Raw genomic sequence first — 23,227 nt, 5'->3', positions numbered from 1 at the left:
TGTGGTCTAACAACCAAAAAGGGGAGAGAATGAAGTGCTTCATTAAAAACCATGGAATTAACCTGCTGCATGTTAAATCTTGGGTTGCAACAAAAGTCCCGGAAAAGGTGAAAATTAAAAGATGCCACCTAAAGAGCTCTGCAAAATCAGAAATAATTTAATTCTTTACAGAGAGCTCTCTAAAACAAGCCAAGACTAAGTGAGAAGAGCAGGATGACATTCCAAAATTATCAGACAAAAAGAAAAGAAGATGTATGGCTAAACTTCATTCATAAATGGTATATCCTTCCTGTCATTCACACCTTCAAGTGCACAAAGTGAACAACTGTAGTGACTAGGTCCAATGCATCAGCTCTTTGATACACATCTGTTTTAAAAGAGGTCACATGGAAGAGGGTTTGGCAGGGATGGGTACAGTGGTACCTCGGGTTAAGTACTTAATTCATTTCGGAGGTCCGTTATTAACCTGAAACTGTTCTTAACCTGAAGCACCACTTTAGCTAATGGGGCCTCCTCCTGCTGCTGTGCCGCCGGAGCACAATTTCTGTTCTCATCCTGAAGCAAAGTTCTTAACCTGAAGCACTTTTTCTGGGCTAGAGGAGTCTGTAACCTGAAGCGTATGTAACCTGAAGTGTATGTAACCTGAGGTACCACTGTATATCGAAACCACAAACATTCGCCACTTCCAAAAAGAATCCAGAGAACTGTAGTTTGGCAAGGGTGCAGAGAATTACAACACAGGAAGTTGCCTTAGCACATAGAGACTAAGGGTGTAGTGGTAAGCTTTGAAGTGTGGGAGTCGTCCCCCAGAGTCACGCCCCAAGGCAGGTATGCTGATCCATTATTACACATGCGTATACCTATCTACCAAAGAGCAGCAGTATACAGAAAAGTATTTGTATTAGCCTGGATGCAATCCAATACATACATTCTGTGGGTTAAGCTCCATTGAGCTCAGTGGTGCTTACTTCCAGTTGTATAGGTTTAACTTGGAAAACACGAAACTTTTTCAGTCAGATGAAATAAAAACAGTCTTGCAAGGAAGTGTTATCATTTAAACTGCTAGAATGAAGTAAGAATGCCATCAAACAAAAGGAAAGAAGTATCCAGCCTCTGCTTATTTTTCTTCTTCTATGACTCCCTCTATGTTCTCACAAACAAATGTGAAAGCCTCATTATCACCTCAGTTGCTTGCCAGAACAAGGAGTGTCCATCAATTATACTCTGGCAGATGATGTCATCACTCCTGCTCTGATAAAAGTCCCATGATTCAGCCATCTAAGATAACTCTGCTGTGCCTCATTACTAGCCCTTCTCCCCCTACCCACTGACCCCTTTTCCTCTTCACAGTGGGTTGCAGTTTTGTTTCCTGCTCCTTCAAGAGAAGGGCAGCTTCATCAAGATGGCTGCATGAAGGTGTGCAAAAGAAGGACTCTGAAACAGCAGACTCCCTGCCCAACCTATGCTAATGGGTGTCAAAAGTCTATAGAGCTATAGGTGCAGAGGACACTCTACTCATCATCAGGAATTATTATGGCAGGAAAGGACTGATGGGTGTCCTGCACTGCTGCCACCTTAGCTTGGGTCTCAGATGTGAGAAGCAAGGGTCTACAGGATCTGTTATCCCATGGGTAGGCAAACTAAGGCCTGGGGACTGGATCTGGCCCAATTGCCTTCTAAATCTGGTCCAGGAATCAGCATGGTTTTACATGAGTAGAACGTGCCCATCTCTGGGTTATTTGTGGGGCATAGGAATTCACTCGTTGTTGTTTTTTCAAAATATAGTCCTGCCCCACACAAGGTATGAGGGACAGTGGACCAGCCCTCTGCTGAAAAAGTTTGCTGACCCCTGCATTATCCCCTCTATCTTATCTCTCTTCTGCCTTCAATTTTCTCTTCCTCTGCATCACTATGGAACCCTTGGGCTGGTCCTCCTTTGCCAGTGGCTGGCTGATGATGATTTGGCCACATACTTGACAGAAACCCTGTCTCCTCTCCATTCCCCCCCCACACACACAGGAGAGGATGTAGCTCAGGCATAGGCAGACTTGGCCCTCCAGATGTTTTCAGACTACAACTCCCATCATCCCCAGCTAACAGGACCAGTGTTCAGGGATGATGGGAATTGTAATCCCAAAACATCTGGCGGGCCAAGTTTGCCTATGCCTGATGTAGCTGCATTGCTACAGAAACAGAGACCCCCTGTATTCCTGCCCTCCCTCTCAGCCCACCTCAACTTTAGCACCTATGCATCATTGTTCCAGCAGGCATCCACGTTCATCGTGGTGTGTGGCCTTTTGCCTGGCGGTCTTCTCAGTTCAGATTGCTATTGTCAGACCCGCCCCCTGTTGCAAACATTCTACGCACATTCTAATAAATACGCACAAGTCAAAGGAAGAATCACGCTAGCATAAGGCACTTTGTCTCCTACCTGTACTGTACATGCTCTTAGTTACATCAGCGAAGAGCAAGAGGCTGGAGGAAAAGCCTTTGTAGGCTGGTTAAGAGCGTCCTAAAGTAGGAGATGAACTTTATCTGTCTGTTTTGTTGGATCAAACCTCATGGACAGAACCATCCTTTTACTAAAGGAAAACATACTTTAAAATGATATTCCTGTCAGAGTCACTGTCATCATGAGAGGCAGAGTATATTAAGGAGGGGGAACATTTCTGCTACAAGACTACATTTCAAAAGTATTACATGGGAAATTCCATATTCAAAAGAAGCCACATTAGTTCCTTTAACAAAGTTCTTAAAGCAGCTATTTGATTATACAGACAGTGCTATATGTATCTCTAATTAAATGAATTTACCTTAAATTGTCTGATTTCCAGTGGTTCTTAATGAAACTTGACTTTCCTCTGTCCTAATCTGCCTCCTGAGACTCAAAATGGCAGCCTTCTGTCAAATTATTACAATTTTAAAATCATATTTAGCGAATTCCCTCTGTAATTGGATGCAGTGGTTAGGACAGCTTTCGTAATTACGCTGCAGTTTTCCTTTAAGACACACATATGAAAATTCTTTCTCTTCAAGCCCTTGGCACACTTGGAGTTACTGTTCCCACTCACAGCTGTCACTACCGTGCAAACTTAATAAATTCCATCTATGCATGACTTACTTAGCTAACCTCCATCCACCAGAGATATTCACATCCTGCTCAGGCAAAAGGGGGGGGGGAGGAAAGAAAAAAAGAGAAAGGACAACAGTAAACCTTCAAACAATGGATCTCGCATTACAGTTTCACATAATAGGCTCACAGCTTTGTTCCTCAACTCAATAAGCATTTGCCAAGCAAAGAAGGACTTCCCTTAATAGCTGATGAGAACTGTATTCCGTTCGGTTCAATCAGTTGTAAAAATGCAAACGATCACCATTAAGAAGTATAGCTTTCAGAAGGATAAGGATAATTTAAGATCTCAGCAAGAGAGGACGACATGAGAGATACCCAGAGAGAGGTGCTTGGGGGAAGGAAGGGGACAAATGGATTCTGTTGAGCGCTGCAGTGTTCCCTTCATACACAGGAACTTGTGTGGGACGCAACTCCATCTACTGAAATCTATAGGCCCTAGTGTACAGTTTGTGCAGGATGCAGCCCTGCATCCAGCCCTGGACATAAGTGAGGCATGTCAGCATGTGTGTGCACATGACACATGATACTCCAGTGGGGTGGCAGAGCCTTGTAGACTACAAAGTAGAAGAGTTTGGATTTGAAGAGTTTGGATTTGATATCCCACTTTATCACTACCTGAAGGAGTCTCAAAGTGGCTAACATTCTCCTTTCCCTTCATCCCCCACAACAAACACTCTGTGAGGTGAGTGAGGCTGAGAGACTTGAGAGAAGTGTGACTAGCCCAAGGTCACCCAGCAGCTGCATGTGGAGGAGCGGGGAATCAAACCCGGTTCCCCAGATCACAAGTCTACTGCTCTTAACCATTACACCACACTGGCTCTACACTTTTGTAGACTACAAAATACCATGCCTGCCCCAAGCCAGCCCACTTTGTCCCTGCCTGCCCACTCTTTCTCAAGTTGCATTCTAAGATCACATTAGGGTCAGGTAAAATAATAATAATAATAATAATAATAATAATAATAATAATAATATATTTATATCCCACCCATGTCCAGTAGTGATGTATGGAAGTGAGAGCGGGACCATAAAGAAGGTTGATCGCCGAAGAATTGATGCTTTTGAATTATGGTGCTGGAGGAGACTCCTGAGAGTCCCATGGACTGCAAGAAGATCAAACCTATCCATTCTTAAGGAAATTAGCCCTGAGTGTTCACTGGAAGGACAGATTGTGAAGCTGAGGCTCCAATACTTTGGTCACCTCATGAGAAGAGAAGACTCCCTGGAAAAGACCCTGATGTTGGGAAAGATTGAGGGCACAAGGAGAAGGGGACGACAGAGGACAAGATGGTTGGACAGTGTTCTAGAAGCTACAAACATGAGTCTGACCAAACTGCAGGAGACAGTGGAAGACAGAAGTGCCTGGCGTGCTCTGGTCCATGGGGTCACGAAGAGTCGGACACAACTAAATGACTAAACAACAACAACCCACCCATGTGGCTGGGTTTCCCCAGCCACTCTGTGCGGCTTCCAACCGAATATTAAAAACACAATACAGCATTAAGCATTAAAAACTTCCTTAAACAGGACTGCCTTCAGATGTCTTCTAAAAGTTGACATCTGATGGGAGGGTGTTCCGGGGGGGGCGCCACCACTGAGAAGGCCCTCTGCCTAATTCCCTGTAACCTCACTTCTCGCAGGGAGGGAACCGCCAAAATGCCCTCGGTGCTGGACCTCAGTGTCCGGGCTGAACGATGGGGGTGGAGACGCTCCTTCAGGGTTCCCCTCCCACATCATCCAAACTGAGTAAGTTCCCTCACCTACCCTACACTGCTTCCATGGTGGGTGGTGGTTTGGCATTCATCATGTAGGAATGGTGGACATTACTGAAATAGGAGGAAGACAGCGCTGTCAGCATCCACCTGAGGGCAGCAGGCTAGCTTAGGGAGCCTAGGACAGGCCCCATGACACATACAGGCCTGTCCTTCAGCACAGCATCTACTGCCTGAGGCAGCCACTTCACTTTGCTTAATGGTAGGGCTGGCTGTGGACAATTCTCTATAACCAGAGATCTAATTGTTATGGAGGTGAATCTCTACTGGATAACAGAGTGAGCTACAAAACCCCAGCTGGATTTCTTTTCTCCCCCTCATGGCAGCTGACATATTGCTCTGAGGTCTATTCAGCCATGTGTCGAAAGTCCCTCCATACCTAATGGTTTCCGTGAGAGCAGAGGGCAGTCATTAGCATGCTGAGCATTAGCATTCAGCATCTTGCCAGATTCAAAATAATATCCCGTATTAAACAAACACTCCTGGCTGCCAGGTAAAATGCACATCATCCTGCATCAGCCATCTTCACAAGGTTTCTGGAGGCGGAAAAACAAAGTAGACTTCACTTTGCATTAGAAAAGGAGCGCACTGAAGCCTTTGCTACGAGCAACAGTAAAAATGCAGGATGCATCCATTTCCCTGAGAGCTTCCTGGCTACGACTCCTGCTCCTGTGAAATTGCTGTATTCTATACTTCCTTGTCTTTACCACCCAGGAGGATAGAAAAATTGGGCTGTAGTACAGGAAATGGGGAATTGCCTCCAGGGGAGAGTGTTGCAAACTGAATCTCTCTCTCAGGGTTTCTGAGCTGACTAGAGAAGGTGAAGAGGGCTTCGGAGAGATTTATTTGGGGAGGTCAGGAGGTCTCGTATGCTCAATTTGACCTCCTGAGCTGGATCCTCAACTGACAGCATTGGAGCTGCATTGATTTACACCAGCTAAAGATCGGGCCCATTATGTTTTAATGCCTTGTCATTGCCTGCAGCCCTCCCTTGGTTCTATTTGGGTTTTTCTTCTGTGTGTAGCAGGGAAAAATGATAATGGGATAAACCCAGCACAAATTTTTGACCCCTCAAAAGGGCATAATTTTTAAAATATCACATGGATGTGGAAGGCTGGGGTGGGGGGCGAGTGTTTGCTCAGCAGCTGACTTTTCCATTTGAGTACTTTTGTAGGAAGCTCCAGCATACTCGGAAATGAGCTATAGAAAACTATTAACAGTTCCAACAGCTCTACCCTTTCCTTTACCTGCCTAAGGTGTCCCGAATGAGGGTTGAAATGAGTTGAACCATCTGTCATGCAATATACATGTTATACATGCACACCCATGCAACTATAGACATTTGTTGGCATTACTGTCATATGGTGGCACACCTCACGTTCCAAGAGAGAGATTTACATTAATAATAAATATTTCAGTATCTTAATAAAACAAGTAAGATTGCCTTTGTTAACCATGTTGAAATATTCACTTTTTTAAAAAAGCAACGATCCTTGTTTTATGTTACGTGCATGTTTGTTGTACATCACCGTGGGAAGGGTGATTTATAAATATCCTGATTAAATAAGTAAAATAAGACTCCTTGCTGCAAGTGCATAGGTGCACTACAATAGCCATATCGGGTCTATATATATTGCTCATAGTGACATAATCCACAAGCATCATGCTATAAAGTATGGACTTCTTTGAACAGAATTCTTTTAAAAAAAATGCATTCTGGCTTTCCTGATGAAGAAAGAAAAAGAAATTAATAGCACAGCAAGCCGTGAATGCAATTCTTATCATGAAGGTATATTTTATAACCGATCTTTCCTTAAGTTGCCATTTGTTATTGCATATTAATAACATTAAATTCCATTATATTCTCAATTTCCATTCGGAAAATGGATGTCATAAGAGCATCTATAAATTATTCACATCTTTACTAAATGAAGGGCCATCAAAAAATTGTCAGATGCAATCTATACTGTATATGACTTGTGACACAATTGACAATGTAACTAATATTTTTAATACTCTCTAGTTACTTCTTAATTAGGGGCGCTCAAATGTTTTACAGCACGTGTTCTAAGTTTAAAATGGAGAGATGGTCTTATGAATAACTTTTGGCCCAGTTCTCTAATCGCTTATGTGATGTGATGAGCTCAAAGGTTTGGCCCTTTGGTGGTTCAAAGCTCCCCAGGTCCAAATTCATAGAGTTTCAAAGTTGTACCCTTGTGTCCAAGTTCCATAGAGAAAGTCTGGGTAGAAGATAGCTTTGGATCTACTAGGAATGCTCTGGGTGACTCTCACTCCTCTCACTCTCTGTTGTTTAAAAACTGCAGCAACAAAGGGCTTTCCTCATCTAAATTAGGCTCCTGAAAGCAAGAAATGTGGAAAGAAAACGCAGTGCGGGTTTTTGCAAGTCGGTATTGTGAGCTCATTTCTGGTATCAAAAACAAAATGCTGGGCTGAGTGTGTACTTCAGTGTAAGCTGTTCCTTAATTGCAAGTGCACGTCCAGGACTCTAAGCCACAATCTTGCACTTGGGTCAGGTTGATGGACCTTGGGTGTTCTAGTTTAAACAACAACAATGGGAAGAAAACATTCTTTGACCAGAATGAGGGTCATGTGATTTTACTGAAGGCCTAGAAACTGCTCCAGCGCAGATATCTTTCTTAGGCAACTTTTCTCACACTTCTATGAGAAGAGAAAATATGTTATATTGCACAATGTGACATTATGGGAATAGCTGTGTTTTGTCAAACACACACCAAGACTACTGTTGTGGGCTGGGCATGTATAGCAACAGGAAATGTCTACCAGAGATTCTAGGAGGGTTTTGTTTTTGTTTTTTGTTACGGACATCTAAGCTGCAACCGGTCGCTCACAGAAAAACTAAGGGCCTGGTCTCACACTGCCAAGAGGTTTTATCCATCTTTTCATAAAAGGAGGAGCCATCTGGGGAAAGATAAAGTACCAGCCCCTCCAACGGAGAAGAAGTTGGGCACAACTAAATGCAGGGTGGACATTTCTCCTGCCTAGAACTCTCTACAGCCTTTCATTGCTTCTTAAGCTCCACCTCCATGAATATCTGTTTGATCAGGACAGTTTGCTCTGAGTTAGCTTCTTGGTTTTGGGTTCCTCATTCAGTCCTTCCTTCCTGGGCTGGGCAGGAGGAGAGCAAATGCCACGAAGGTGCACATGAACAGAAAACATCATGCCATAGCACGTTCCTTCGCTCTTGGCTCAAGCACTGGCCACAGATTCTGGAACCCATCAGTCACAAGCGAAACACAGACCCACCAGTTCCTGTTCGTCTGCCAGCAGTTGGTTGATCGGAAAGACAGCAAGATTGCAATAGTCCTCAGGGAAATAAGAAGAAAAAACAATGCATGGCTGGTGAACTCCATTTATATGAGTAGGTCGCAAGCTGGACAGGTCTGTTCTAGCTCATTCTGCCCTCAGTCTACAGCCCACTGATCGAGAAAACCCTTCTATCTTCTTCCACAGACTTGTTCCTCATATGTAGGCCTTATCTCTATTACAGGGTTAAACTAATTTAATAGGCATTCCCTCCCTGCCCCCCTCCCCAAGAGTAATGGGAGCTGCAGCATGGAATCAGTAACAAAAAGTTCACCAGACCTCATTTCCCAGGATCCATGGGGTGTGGGGCATGTCAGTTAAAAGTAGTATTGCCATTCTAGATAGGCCTATAAAACACTGCCATCAACCCAACAAAATAGATCTGTATTTTGGCCAATCCTTAAGCAATGCAGGTTGAGGTACGGACTATACTTTGAAGTTCTTCTTTATAACCTCCCACCTTCTTTTCCCCGCTCAAAGTTTGAATTAATTTGACATTTGTTCACACGAACGATGCACTGGGAAAGCATGGAAGGCGATTCACAGAACTCTCTCCTTTGCCCTTTTTCTGTTTTAGCCGCTTGCACACGCAGCCAAGTCCAGGCACTCATCGGACTGCAAATATAGCAATTATCCCCAGTAACGCTTTGACACTGTTACCACAGGCAAGTGGCCGGAGTGCATCAGCAGTCAAAATATCTAAGCAAGTTAACAAGCTCCTTTTACTCTCCACAGAGCAGGAGAAGAAAGGGAATCTAACCCCTGAGAAAATGTTAAAATAAAGGCTCAAGGAAGGCTTCTGGTGTTTGTTAAAGAAAATGGTGCCACCGTCTCGGCTTGATCAAGGTGTAGCATGTGAATCCCTGACAGATGTCCACGGCTGGATTTGATAGGGAAGGTTTTTGTGTGTTGTTTTCAGAAATGCTTTCTGTTCTCTGCTAATGAATGACTACAGTCCACAAGCATATGTGTTCAAACTACACCTACCGCGTCTAGCTTGGTTGTATCAGGAAGGTGGTGGAGGGGGGGTTGTTTTGTTTTGTTTTGAACTCCTCTTTGCTTTGCCCCCATTTCCCCCGCTCAGCTCCATTTTCCAAAATGCCCCCACATGTACCATACAAAAGACATCTAAACTCATTAAGTAAATTCCCAAAGAACTATTAACAAATTATTTTGTGGCAGCCAGAGATATCAGATTTAATTAGGTGATCGGTGTTGACGGGGTGCAAAAACAAAAGCCATCTCCTGTCGGAAAATGTCCAGGTCTGATATATAGGCTCCATTCTTTCCTGTATGGCACAGACAATAATTGTGTGTGTGTGTGTGTGTGTGTGTGTGTGTGTGTGTGTGTGTGTGTTTAAAAAGGGAACCAGGGTTTTTAGACAAAAGCTTTAGACTAAGATTTGTTTTCCTTTCTCACCAGGTAACTTTAAAGAGTGGGGGATGGGTGGCTTACGCATCCCAGTTGTAAAGGAAGCAAGCTATATAACCTACGCTGAGAACAGAATAGAAAGCAGCTCTAACAAGCATAATTTTTGCAAGCGATTAATCAAAATGTATTTAGCAAGTCATTTCCAATGATAATCAACAGACCTGCTTAAAACAATAACCATTTGGCAATGACAACACTTTTCGTTCATTCTGATGTAAGTGGGCTTTGATGCTTGAAATAAAACACAGCGCTTCCAATGACTAAAGTTTTTAACATGATGAATTATCTGACCAAGAAAATGCCATTACATGGCTCGAGGATTAAATATACGCATCTTTAAGCCTTATATGCCACAATATATTCAAGCATTGCTTTGAAGCAAAGAATTGTTCTCTCCACCCACCAACCTGATCATTGTATTTTGAACATTTGTCTTTTTCAAGACAATTATCTCTTTATTAGAAATCATTAAACAGCAACTCAGTAGCTCATTAGTATTTGGGGTTGGTATTTCTCCTCTCCTTCCTAAGAGATTGCAAACACAAAAGTGTGTAACTGCTGTAGTGAAGGGGGGGGGCTATCACACCTGTAAATTGAGAACCTAAGGCAGACTTCACTGTTGCTAAATCTTTTTACTATTGCACAAGGCTTGTGTGAAATCAGCATTAACACTGAGTAAAGAGCCACGTCTGCAGTCGTAGGCACATTTACTGAGAAGTCAGGTACATTATATCCAGTAGGACATATTTCTGAATAAATAAACAAAGGACTGATCCTGTAACTGCACAATCCTGTACATGTCTACTCAGAAGTAAACTCCCCTTTCCTTAATGAGGCTTAATCCCATGTCAGTAGGTATAGAACTGCAGCCTCTGTAATTTAAGTGCCTCTGTAGGAAAAGTCAAACTGATCAATTCCTGCTATTGTTGCTCCTCATCTCCCTTTGCCACCCTGGAAATGCCAACTGACATTGAAGGGGAAGAATATAAATGTTGGCAATAGAAATAAAGACCCCTTTTGTTGGCTGTGATGCACTTCACTGAAAGCTCTAGCTAATGAAGTGGCGCGAAACTGGGCTGCCCAAATTCAGATGCTCCAAGAAAACCATGTGATCCAGTAGTTCTGGGGTGCTTCCAGAGAGGAGCTTAATTTGCAACTAGGTTGTTGATATAATCAGAAACAGGTCATTGGTAGCATGTCTGTATTACTGGATTTTCCCCCTGAAGGCATAAATTCAGATAAATTGGGAGGGCAGGCATTTTCAGTGGCGTAGCGTGGGTTGTCAGCACCCGGGGCAAGGCAAGTAATTTGCGCCCCCTAACCCGTGGATTTGCGCCCCCTAACCCTAACCCCCAGATGTTGCGCCCGGTGCGGCCGGATCCCCCTGCACCCCCCACGCTACGCCACTGGGCATTTTGAAACCAACAATATAGTGCAGACACGGGGGGGGGGGGGACTGCTATGCATGAGAAGCCCTGACCCAATCTGGAAACACCCATGAAAAAGAATCACTTTGGTCCTGTTAGATCATGAAATTTGCAAATTCCCTGCAACTACTGCTGCAAGAATGATAATTGCCGCAAAATGGAAAGAAGACAAAGTCCCAATGAGAGAAGAATGGCTACAGAAATTAATGGAATATACAGAAATGGCAAAACTTATCGGAAGAATAAGAAATCACGACAACAAAACATTTACTAATGAATGGAAATTGTTTATTGAATATTTATGAACAAATTAAGACATTAGCAGGATTACAGTGGTACCTCGGGTTGCATATGCTTCAGGTTACATATGCTTCAGGTTACAGACTCCGCTAAACCAGAAATAGTACCTCGGGTTAAGAACTTTGCTTCAGGATGAGAACAGAAATAGCGCAGCAGTGGCACGGCGGCAGCAGGAGGCTCCATTAGCTAAAGTGGTGCTTCAGGTTAAGAACAGTTTCAGGTTAAGAATGGACCTCCGGAACGAATTAAGTACTTAACCCGAGGTACCACTGTATTGTAAAAAACTTTCAGTTTCTAAATTGTATAGGAAATAGATGAGAAAAGGAATAAATAGAGTTAATTGGGATATGCAGGGGTAAAGAAAGCAAACAAATTTATAGAGCCACAAAAAGAGGGGGGAGGAAGTCAAAGATTGGTATATAAGAATTGTGTGTGTGTTGCTGAAATGTATATTTGTTATAAATGAAAATCATAAATAACATTTTTTTTTAAAAAAATTGCAAATTCCCTTTTTTAAAATTTCCTGAAACATTTTGTGGTGGGTTGTTGTTTTTTTGTTGTTGGTTTTTTTTTTGGGGGGGGGGGAATCATCCAGAAACTGTCCTAGTTAGCAAACAATGAATTACTGTAACTACACTATCTTCCAGCAATATGGAGTATACCAGGATTCACCTCCTGCAATGTTATGTCAGAGTATGGTGTTGTAGAATCACAATGGCATTATGCCTTCTATCAGAAAGAAATCTGGTGTAAGTTTGTTGATTATTTTTTTCATACAGTTTGAGATAAAGAGGGGAAAATGGGGGGCAGTATTATTGGCCATCGTGGAAAATAAAAAATAATAATAATTTGGAAGTATTTTAAACTTATTTTATCTGACTCCCTGACAGTTAATTTGGTGTGAAAAACGGCAACGGTAGAAAACAGATGTTAAGAGGCCAACATATAGTTAAGGTCAAAGCAAACATAAAACACAGCTTTTCTTTTCTAGGTAAGGGGAAAGATTTGTCCAGCAACAGGTTTTCTGCTAAACCTGCCTTTTTATTGTTCTGCTCATGCTATCTGCAGACTATACAATGGAATACTGTCTGCTATAGTGCAATACCTCTCAGCACTAGTAATTTAAGACTTTCTTCTCTGTAATACACTAAACCATCATAACCTGTCTCTTCCTATTTAGTTTAACCTACAACCACCACATACTGATTTGGCTGTGTGTGGCTTTCTCTATTGCCATTTATTACTCTGCTCGACTCCTGAAATTCTGTTTGCAATTTAAGGCCACAAATTAGAAGCGTAAGTCATCTGTTTCCTATAATCCTCCTGTCAGGGTTGGAATCACATTTGGAGCTCAGCACCATGGCTAGGCCTGGGCCCTTAAAGCCTCTCTGATTGGTTAAGCAGGCCAAGAGCTGTACTCTGAATAAATAAAATACACTGAAGTGCAGGGCTTTAGAAGCATGGAGAGGGGAAGGGAAGGGAAAGAAAGCAAGGAGGAAACACACCGGCACATTTATTACATTATCATGCACAGAACCAATGGCAAAAAGAGACATAATAACAATAATATGTATTACAATACATTAGGTAATATTTATAAGGCAACTGATTGGGATTTCATGGCCCTTATTAAATGTTACCAGCATATATACAAATATAGGAATATTATGGTTCATTCTGTGTTCTATACAGTAAACTTTTCCACAATATTTCTTGTCTTTGCTAATCAAATTAACTATTTCCCCCTCCTAATATCACCATGAAACCCACCCACCTTTTACAATACACTGAACAATTTTCTGCTTTTCTCCTCTATAACTATAGAAGCAACTTTAAGGAATATAGGTTTCTTTAAAAATGCTCAGTTTTACTTCGCACAGACCCTCAACTCACTCTCACAAAATGTAATCAAATACAGACATTCCATGAAAACAGTTTAAGGCTATAATGGTCATGTGAATGTTATTTACCTGGTTGCTTGAAATCATATTTTCAGGTCTCTGCATCGCACAATGCCCTACTACAGAGAAAAGTAATGACTTCTCATACATTATTTTGAACTTTCTGTATTGCAAGATATTACCAAGCACTGCTAAAAGAACAAGGTTAAACAGTTTTTTGAATACGAACAGAATAACAATGTGGGCAAGAAATATGCCTGCCCTCAGCAGTATCAAAAAGATCCTGTTAAATTAGAACAATTCAAACAGAAATTCTGGACATATTCATCCAAGTATAAACACCACTGAATACAGTAAGACTTACCTCTGAGTAAGCATGTATAGGATGCATTGCAGATTTCATACAGAACGACATAACCAAGCATACCATATGTACTACTCAATCTTGAATTTATGCAACAATAAACTCTGCATTGTATAATAACACAGGAGCAATCTGATCCAGGCGGAACCTCAAGCAGTGTATTTTTCAGTTTTTCTTAAACAAAACAATAAAAACTATTACAACATTTAAAGTTACAGGAATTATTTGTTTAAAAAAAAATAAAAAGAGCATTCCATTCCTCTTTGTGCTCCTGTAAGTTCAAACTTGGCTATGGTTTTAAATAAAATATGGCAGGTTATTCCTTTTAAATGTGCACCAAGATATTTGGAAGTTGGGGGGGGGGAACCGCAGAAGAATTGGCCAAGATGTGATATTTTAGAAGCATCTGCTATGTATGATCTGCACTTTGATGTTTTTTTAAAAACTGCATTCTGCATTACACAAATAAATGCACATTATGAGCCCCTAATACACAAATGCAAAGTCGTGTCAAGATTCATTTGCAGCATGCCCCATGATGACTCCTGAGCAAAGGACTCTCTCTTGATAATGAATGCCCATTATTACAAATAACCACGCAACAGAAAATCATTCACCAAAGACAAAAGCACACCCAAACTATTCTGTTTGCTCCAGAGCCGAGACACCAGTGCTTGATGCTATTAAAAGAGCTTGGTGCTGGTAAAACAGTTGGAGCATTGCCATATAAATTAGGAACACACTGAAGACTTAGGGGGGCTCTGGAAGCAAAAAAAGCTGTATACCAAAATGCTAGAGAAGTTTCCTGGACCCCCTAGGAAATAGAACATTTGCCAGATTAAGGACAAATTAAAAAAAAAATCTGATCTACAAACCAACTGAGCAAGAGTCTAATAGAACTAAACTGGCTTCAGTTAAGTACATTCTGGCTGAACTGAATTGCAGATCTCATGAATATAAGATCCTGACCCAACCATCCACACAATTCTCCCTGCCTTCAATGACTTTCCCATTAATTTAAACAGAAAAGGGAAAACTCTGCATATGCAAAAGGATGGGTGGGTGTTTCATCTCCTCTACTGAAGTGAACAGGGAAGTCCACTCATTCAGAAGTGCCATCTGTGCATAAGATCAGGATATTGGGCTGCAATTATCATGCCACTTACTTGAGAATAGCCCCGTTGAGCCTATTCAGATATTATGGGGTCAGCTTGGCCACTGCTTGTATTAATTACAGATTGAGTAATCTAACCTCAGGTGACAATATCTGTGCCAGTCATCCTGCAAGCTATCCCATGGTACAACCCGGTCGTCAAACCATTCAAAAAGAAAATCACATGTTTGAGTAGCATCCCACTTCCCCGACACACCACAGATAATCTCTACTTGAAGTTGCTGAGAAGCTATTTTCAGTCTGTTGCGCTAGCTTTCACAGGGTGATAGATGGAAATTGGAGGAAAACTAGATTCAGTGTGCTTGTCCGGGAAGTAGGCAGTTTTCAGTGATGCTACCAAATGATGTTGCCATATGCACAATGCAACTTTGCAAAACAGAGAGAAACAGCTAATTCCGTATCCCCCTCAAAGCCTTGCACATTAAATACAAGAGTGCAGCAGTTTAACGAGTAAATCATTGGGGAAACACATAGTGAGAAGATGTGGAATTGAGAATAGATTAAGTCATTCAGCTCTAAAAATGCTAAGAATAGCTAGCATGTGTATAGGAGTAGCTACAACATGAACCAGGTTTTCTGAACTATGGTTATCTGAAGCCTCTAGACTGATTCACACTGCGGGTTCATCACTTTATAAATATTTATTAGGGGATTCGTTATCCTGATGCTCATAATCCCATTATCAGCATTGTTTACAGATGTTAAAAAGGGTAAAAATACAATAAAAAGCCAAGAAATTCATAAAAACAGGAAGATAAAGCAGCAGTAAAATTCCCCTTCAGGTGGGAATTTTAAAGGGCCTTCCTGGCATATGCTTCCTGGAGAGGAAGTTCCACAAACAGGGAAGACCCTCTGTAGTTATGCACCCATAACTCTTCTCTGGGTGAGGAGACACCCAGAGAAGTTTCTGTGACAACAATTTTAGCACGCAGGTAGACTGATGTGAATGCAGACATTTCTTCAGAAGCTATACCCCAAGTCCCATGTTACAATCTTCAATTGTGCTCACAGAAACACCATGAGCCGGTGCTGTTCTTTAAGCACATGTGAGATATAATCTCAACACCCAGCCTAGTAAGTTGTGTAACATCTGCATTCTATACAAACTGCCATTTCCAGTCAGTCTTCAAGGACAGCCCCATGTACAATGCACTGCAGTAATCCATGAATCTAGAATAGATGAGTTGGAAGAGAGTTTGAGGATCATTTAGCCCAGGCCTCTGCAATGCAGGAATATGCAGTTGACCCAATTGGGGCTCGAAGCCATGAACTTGACGTTATCAGCACCATGCTCTAACCAACAGAGCTAATCCAACCTGAGGGATACCATGGTATGGAGAATCATGGCCAGGCTTGTGTCGCAATATGCTGAATGTGTGAATGGACCCTTGCAGATAAAATGTGAGCACAGGACTTTAATTTTGCTTCTTGTAACTTCAACTGCCAATCACCAGGTGTATAATAAAAGAATGGAGCAATCAAGTGATGTATACACATATATGCACCAATTATAGAAATAGTTCTATAATAATTCTATAGAAATTATAGAATTAAAGTATTCATTTTCTTAATAATGCAAGATAGCATATGGAGAAAAATCAGAAATATAAAATTTTGGTCCTGCATATAAAAATGCAGGGGGGAAATCTAGAATATATCTTATTTTTGCAGGAAAGTGTCTGTGTTGCCACTTTACACCCCTCTACCCCCAGCTATGTGGCCTGACTCATGGCAAACCCTTGTAAATAGCATGGCTGTTTATCTGAGCTTCTGATTATTCCAATGGCCCTCTAGGCTATTTGGATAAATGATGTGCACTGTAATCATCACATCATTCTCAGTGATCTAGGAATGTAGTCATGCTTGGCATTTTCAAGGATGGAAGGACTGAGTCACAAATTCTGGTTCCATCTGTGTGCCTGGGAATCTGCATTCAATGAAACTAGAAATGAATTGAAAAAACGTTAAGGGTACCTCAAGGCTACCCCATGACTCAATGGTACTAGAAGTTCAACAACCGTTTGTTCCATGGCCAACTCCAATACACTAGGTTACCTTAGACTAATTAAAGGAGAATGTGTCAGAGGAGCATGGATAAGAACAGCAGAGTTTAGAAAATGATGCCTTGCATCTAGTCTCATTCCAGTTGAACATGTTTCTGCTGATTCAATCAAATCAAGGCTAATTCAAATCAACAGTACTAGTAATGGCTGGTCTCCCCTTGCCTCAGCTTGGACTTGGACTTGGCAGAACCTGGTTATTTTTCCAAATGAAATAGGAAAATAACCTGGCTCCTTTTTATCAGAACCCAGTTCAGAATTCAGAACTGAGCAAGCCTTTCTTATGAGCAGGAATGACGGTCATTGGAGCTTGGGCCTCCTCACAAACAGAGAAATTCCTTCCTATTGCTAATACCAGTATTAAGGTGATAAATATTTATTCCACAATCTCATATATTGAGCCAAATAACTCCGAAATTCAATCTTCTAAACCACGAATGGAGAACATTCTTCTTTATCAAAATCCACATTTCCTCAAGGGGAATATGTTGGGTACCACATAGTGGCAGTGGGTGGGACCAGAACCAAAAGTGTATTGCAGTATTTGCAGGATGGCATCTCTTTCTCACCCCATTTCTCTCTGGTACCTACAAATATGACAGGGAAGAGAGTGATTCCCCCAGAGATGGACCAGAGGGCAAAGCTGGTCCTACAGTTTCTGAAGTGCTGCATAAAATTAGGCAGGGGACACGTGCAGCCTTAGAGCCACATATTGTGTGAGTGAAATGTGCCCTGGTGGAATTGGTTGTTAATTTATTAACCTCCTTAAGCTTTATAGTTCAATATCCCCATATAGCATTTCATAGACAACAGGTGCTTTTGCTGATATTCTAGGCAGTTCCTCTATGGCCATGCAGTGAAAGCAAAAAAAGAAACCGGCTACAGGATGTGATGAATTTTATAATTCAACAGGGAAATGTATCTCCTATAACGTGTTCATGGTTATACAGAAGAGATTGTCTTATCACCAGCAACATACCACTGATGGAATTGGATGATTTCTGTGATCAAAGTTGTTTTAAAAACTAAAATAGAATGAAGAAAGGATGGCTACATTTATTCCTGGAATAGAGAAACATGTCACTTGGTTAACTGAGGCCGGTTTTTTATTATTAAGATTCAGTGGAAAGGCAATCTACAACACGTACTACAGACCGTGCAGAAATGCTATATAATGCAGAAGCTGCCTTGCGACCTTTCCTCAGCCTACGGGCGTTTGAACCTGACCCACTGGTTGCAACTTTTCAGGTGTTGAGCGAAGTATACCTGATTAGGGATGGGGCCACCTCTTTTCCGCATAAGGTCCCTAGCGGGTTGACATGTCATAACATAACTTTCAGGGGCATTTCTAGTCACTTGGAACAGGTCTTACTGGTGGTGGTGGTTGATAAAATAATAATGTGAAAATTTATTTTAAAAGTCAGTCCTCAGACAGTGGCGGAGGAAGCCACTCAGGCACCTGGGGTGGTGCGCCCAGGGACGGGGTGAGCCGCCCACAGGGGCAGGGTGAACCGCAGGGCTCCCCGAGTCTGCCTGCCTCCTCCCACTCAGCCGTCCTACGGCGGGGGGGGGAGGCAATGGGAGGACCATTTGGGCAGCACAGAGCCTGCCCGTGCCCTAGCCACTGCATCTCTCCCAGGAGAGACACGTGGCTTGAGAGTGCTGCAGGCCCCGCGGTGAGTGCCGCCTGGCATTTTGTCACCCCCCTCAGGGACACACCTACCGCACCCCCCTTCCTCCGCCCGTGCCCTCAGATCACCTCATAACCATGTCTAATAACCATGTAAGTAGTATTTTTTTAAAGTAAGAATGTCATGTAGATTTTAAAAAATAATAATCAGGAAGCACACCAGAACAAGTTTTTTAAAAATAAATTTATACAAAGGAGACATAGACCATCTGTCTTCCTGCCTCACTATACCCCCCCCCCAGTCCCTTGGTGTGTGGGTCAGTCTAACTCCAAAGGGGCTCATTTCCACACCCAGATCCCAAAGCCACGAGTAGCAGTTTGACAGCAGGGATGGGGAGCCCATGTTCGCCCCCAGATGTTGAACAACAGCTTCCTGTTCTAGGCTGCTCTGGTTCTGCCTTGTGTTCCTGAGGCTTTTGCATTCCTACTTGCTCTCTAGGGTCAAAAGAGCTGAGCCAATGGCAGAATGGCTCCTTAAGCTTACTGTGACATTGCAGCAGTTCATCCAGTAACTGCCTGAGGCTATACATCCCATAGTGCGGCTACCACCATCACCAGTAAACAGTGTTTTTAATAAAGCACCACTAAGAAAGAGGCCGGAAGAAATATCAACAACCTCAGATATGCAGATGACACAACCTTGATGGCAGAAAGTGAAGAGGAATTAAAGAACCTTTTAATGAGGGTGAAAGAGGAGAGCGCAAAATATGGTCTGAAGCTCAACATCAAAAAAACGAAGATCATGGCCACTGGGCCCATCAACACCTGGCAAATAGATGGGGAAGAAATGGAGGCAGTGAGAGATTTTACTTTCTTGGGCTCCATGATCAGTGCAGATGGTGACAGCAGTCACGAAATTAAAAGACGCCTGCTCCTTGGGAGAAAGGCGATGGCAAACCTAGACAACATCTTAAAAAGCAGAGACATCACCTTGCCAACAAAGGTCCGTATAGTAAAAGCCATGGTTTTCCCAGTAGTGATGTATGGAAGTGAGAGCTGGACCATAAAGAAGGCTGATCGCCGAAGAATTGATGCTTTTGAATTATGGTGCTGGAGGAGACTCTTGAGAGTCCCATGGACTGCAAGAAGATCAAACCTCTCCATTCTGAAGGAAATCAGCCCTGAGTGCTCACTGGAAGGACAGATCGTGAAGCTGAGGCTCCAATACTTTGGCCACCTCATGAGAAGAGAGGACTCCCTGGAAAAGACCCTGATGTTGGGAAAGATGGAGGGCACAAGGAGAAGGGGACGACAGAGAATGAGATGGTTGGATGGTGTTCTTGAAGCTACTAGCATGAGTTTGATCAAACTGCGGGAGGCAGTGGAGGACAGAAGTGCCTGGCGTGCTCTGGTCCATGGGGTCACGAAGAGTCGGACACGACTAAACGACTAAACAACAACAAGAAAGAGGCAGGTGGTTACTGATTCTTTGTCAGCTGTTAGCAGTCTAGATCCCATTGGACATGTTTTCATCTGGCATATCAGCCAGTCCATTTACCCTACTGACATGAACAAGGTCAAATTCTAGGAAACATCTCCCTTGCAACTCCTTGCAACATCCTTGGCCATAGTTACTGCAAAAATCAAACATATATTTCAAAACTTTGCGAAATGTGCATTGCATCGATTCTGAACCGCCACCCCCCACCCCCTCGGCTGACAAGCCAGCTAATGAAATCTGATTAGACACATAAAGAATGGGAGTTACAAGGAACATTCCATATAATTATGCTGTTTCAGACATCTTTTACTTATAAAACAAATTTCCTTCAGAAGTGTCCTTTTAGACAACCCACCAAGAGGCTTGCCAGCTAAAAGGATCATGAAAGCTGCCCAGGAAGAGCAACATATCCACACCAGTTAAAATGCCTTCAGCATTTTAATGCTGTTGAGTGATTCTGCTAAATAGAATGATGGGTGAATGACCATTCTTTACAAAGTCACTCAGCTACAGCTATGCCCTTGGCAAAAAAAAGAGAAAATATCACAAACTTATGCAAACTGCAGGGACAGACTCTTTTGAACTACAGGAGTTAAAAGAAGGAGAAGGGGCTATCAGGATACAATAAAATGATGAAATCCACTTCAGCTGTTCATAGGTCTGACTATGCTCCTGTCATCAACAGCTGGAAAGTACTTGGAGAAAGCCCCTTCTCTTCTCCACATTTTTCATTATTTGTGCTGTGACTATAAGCTGATTTAGAGGCCCACATTCAGACAGCAAAGGTGCAGAGAGAGACTTTCTTAGTGGTTCTCCACACAACAAGGACATAACCACAGAGTTATAAAATGCTTCAAACTGCCGATTCATCAGAATTCAAGCCTCTGCACTTTGGGGAAGTGTTGTCAGGTCTCTCTTTGGGGGCTAGTCCTTCGGAACTCAGGATTAAGTCAGCAAAAAAGGAAGTCCTGACCAGCGCTGAGAAATTTTTCCCTCACTCGCCTCATAATTAAGCTTGGACTTTCTGAGCTTTCTCAGAGAAAGCTGAGGGACTTTCCAAGGAAGCTTGTCTGGGGCAGCTCCCCTCCCCTTCCTTCCCACAAACTTACTGTCACAAAGTAGGAGTGTTCCTGTGCAGCGATTCAGCACATGCCTCATTTTATGGCCTGGCCACTTGTGTATATATAATACCCACTGCCATTAAGAAGAGTGCCCCCACCCCAAAAAAAGAGAGTTTCCAAAGCTTTTAGTTCAAATGATTGAGCAGTGTTAAGTTTTGGATGAAAGTGGGGGATTTATTGAAGGGTTGCATGTCTGATGGTGGAGAGTTTTGGTTTCTGGTGAGCCCATTACGAGTTGGGCATGAAATTTTGGAAGGTTTGGACTTAATTCGTAATAGTTGATGAGACATAAAGTGCAGTTTGAAGGGGTTCAGTCCCCCACATCCATATATCAATCTTTGTCCTCCCACAATATATTATTTTCTCTTACCATTCTACCCTCCTCCCTGGGATTTTGGACATTTACCAAGGCATTTTGGGAGAGACATCTTATATGCTGATCTAGGAAATATATCTGCATCAAGAGAAAGTAACAAAAGATAGGGACATTTGAACAACTTAGTAACATGATATTATAGAATATTCTGTTCTGTATTGTAGGTATTTTTATTTGTTCACTTTTTTTTTTACTCACCCTGAGTCTTTGGGATGGCTCAGGCCATACATATATAGTAAATACACCTTCTCCAAGACCAGGGTGCCTAAATGGAAGTCGACAACCTTTCGATATCTATCCTACGCTAACAAAAGTAGCTGACAATCTTTCAGTATCAATCTGACATCAACAAAAGTATTTTCTGTTTGTCTGCTTGTCAGTTCTGCTGTATGAGTCAGAGACAAAATAACTTTTTATCCTGCTGATACTGTTGGCCATTTCACTTAACAGGTAAAACATGCACACACAAACATACACAATTTGAAACAAAATGTAACACCCATAATCGAAACAACCTTGCTTGCTTACCTAGCAGAATAACATAAGCCACAAAAATAAAATACAGTTTAGGCTACTGAGTTCAGCTTGGCATATTAGAGTGTGATTGGCTTAATGGGATGGCTGCAGCTCCAGACAGGAGTTACCTTATTAGGAAAAAAGCAATGAGCAAATGTCTCATTTTAAGATTCCCAAGGAAATCCCATGAGGCCTTTGCTATCAGCCTCCATTTCCCTGTTATCCCAGCTTCAGCAGAGTGTTAGAAGAGTCATGCCATGTGAAGAGAAAATATCTTTCAAACACAACTTACCCTAATTCCATTCCTGGAATCTTGGGTGGAAATCTTATATATGACATGACTGAAACCTCAGGTGGCTTTGTTTGCTACAATTGGACTGGCCTGCCAGAACTGATCATCCCTCCCTTTGTACTCTTTGGTGAGATCAACACCATTCAATTAAAGCATATTTAATACACATGACTTTCCCCAAATGGACCCAGGGAACTGTAGCTCTCCCCTTACACAGCTACCATTCCCAGGGATTGTACCTTTAACAAACTACAGTTCCCAGGATTCGTTGGCGGAAGCCATCTGCTTTCAATGTGCTTTGAATGTATGGTGTGGGTGTGACCATATACATTACCGATGCATATGGCAGGAGGAGGAACAACCATTACATTATAATCATCATTATGATTATTTCAATACTCATTCACCTGCCTCTGTAAGAAGGGTATCCCAGCCATTTTAAAGGAGAAAAGAAAAGCACTGTTTTCTAAAAATGACGAGGCCCTAAATAAACTAAATCCATCAGTACATCAGTACCGGGTACACCATCTAAAGGACAAGATTTTTGCATTAAGCAACTTTAATGCCATCATCTGGGAATGCTAATTTGTAGAACTCTTCCATTCTTCGCTCAGTCTCAGTGTCGGAGAAGGCATTTCTTCTGCATTGCTCCACTAACAACTGCACTTCCTTTGCCAAAAAGGAAAAAAAAAGGGCTCAGCACTTTTCCACCTGCCCAGTCATATAAATCAGCTGTGTGTGAGGCCCTAGACAGGTGAATTTGTCAAGCCTTAATATAGTCTTGCTACAAGTGAGCTGCTATTTATGGTGAATATTTTCTACTTGGGTTACAAACCAGAGTTTCCCTCTCCCCCGCTCTGCCCTCTCCTTCTGTTTTGTTTAC

General features: G+C 42.3%; 1 protein-coding gene across 2 annotated transcripts in view; it reads right to left on the bottom strand.

Annotated features, from left to right (window-relative positions):
• LOC309519074 (uncharacterized protein) overlaps nucleotides 1-23,227 on the bottom strand; it is a 125,868-nt gene that overhangs the window by 28,570 nt on the left and 74,071 nt on the right. The window contains exon 5 of one of the 2 annotated variants that reach the window (XM_082199874.1): nucleotides 21,531-21,614. The exons of the other annotated variant lie outside the window; for it this stretch is intronic. Within the exon in view, the coding sequence (XP_082056000.1) occupies nucleotides 21,531-21,614 (84 nt within the window). The remainder of the gene's footprint in view (nucleotides 1-21,530; nucleotides 21,615-23,227) is intronic. 2 annotated transcript variants of the gene reach the window in all.

The sequence above is a fragment of the Podarcis vaucheri genome, assembly GCF_965113315.1.
Source record: "Podarcis vaucheri genome assembly, chromosome: 1".
Classification (NCBI taxonomy): Eukaryota; Metazoa; Chordata; class Lepidosauria; order Squamata; family Lacertidae; genus Podarcis; species Podarcis vaucheri.
Note: the sequence above shows the minus strand (reverse complement) of the source record. Positions and strands in the feature narration are given on the sequence as shown.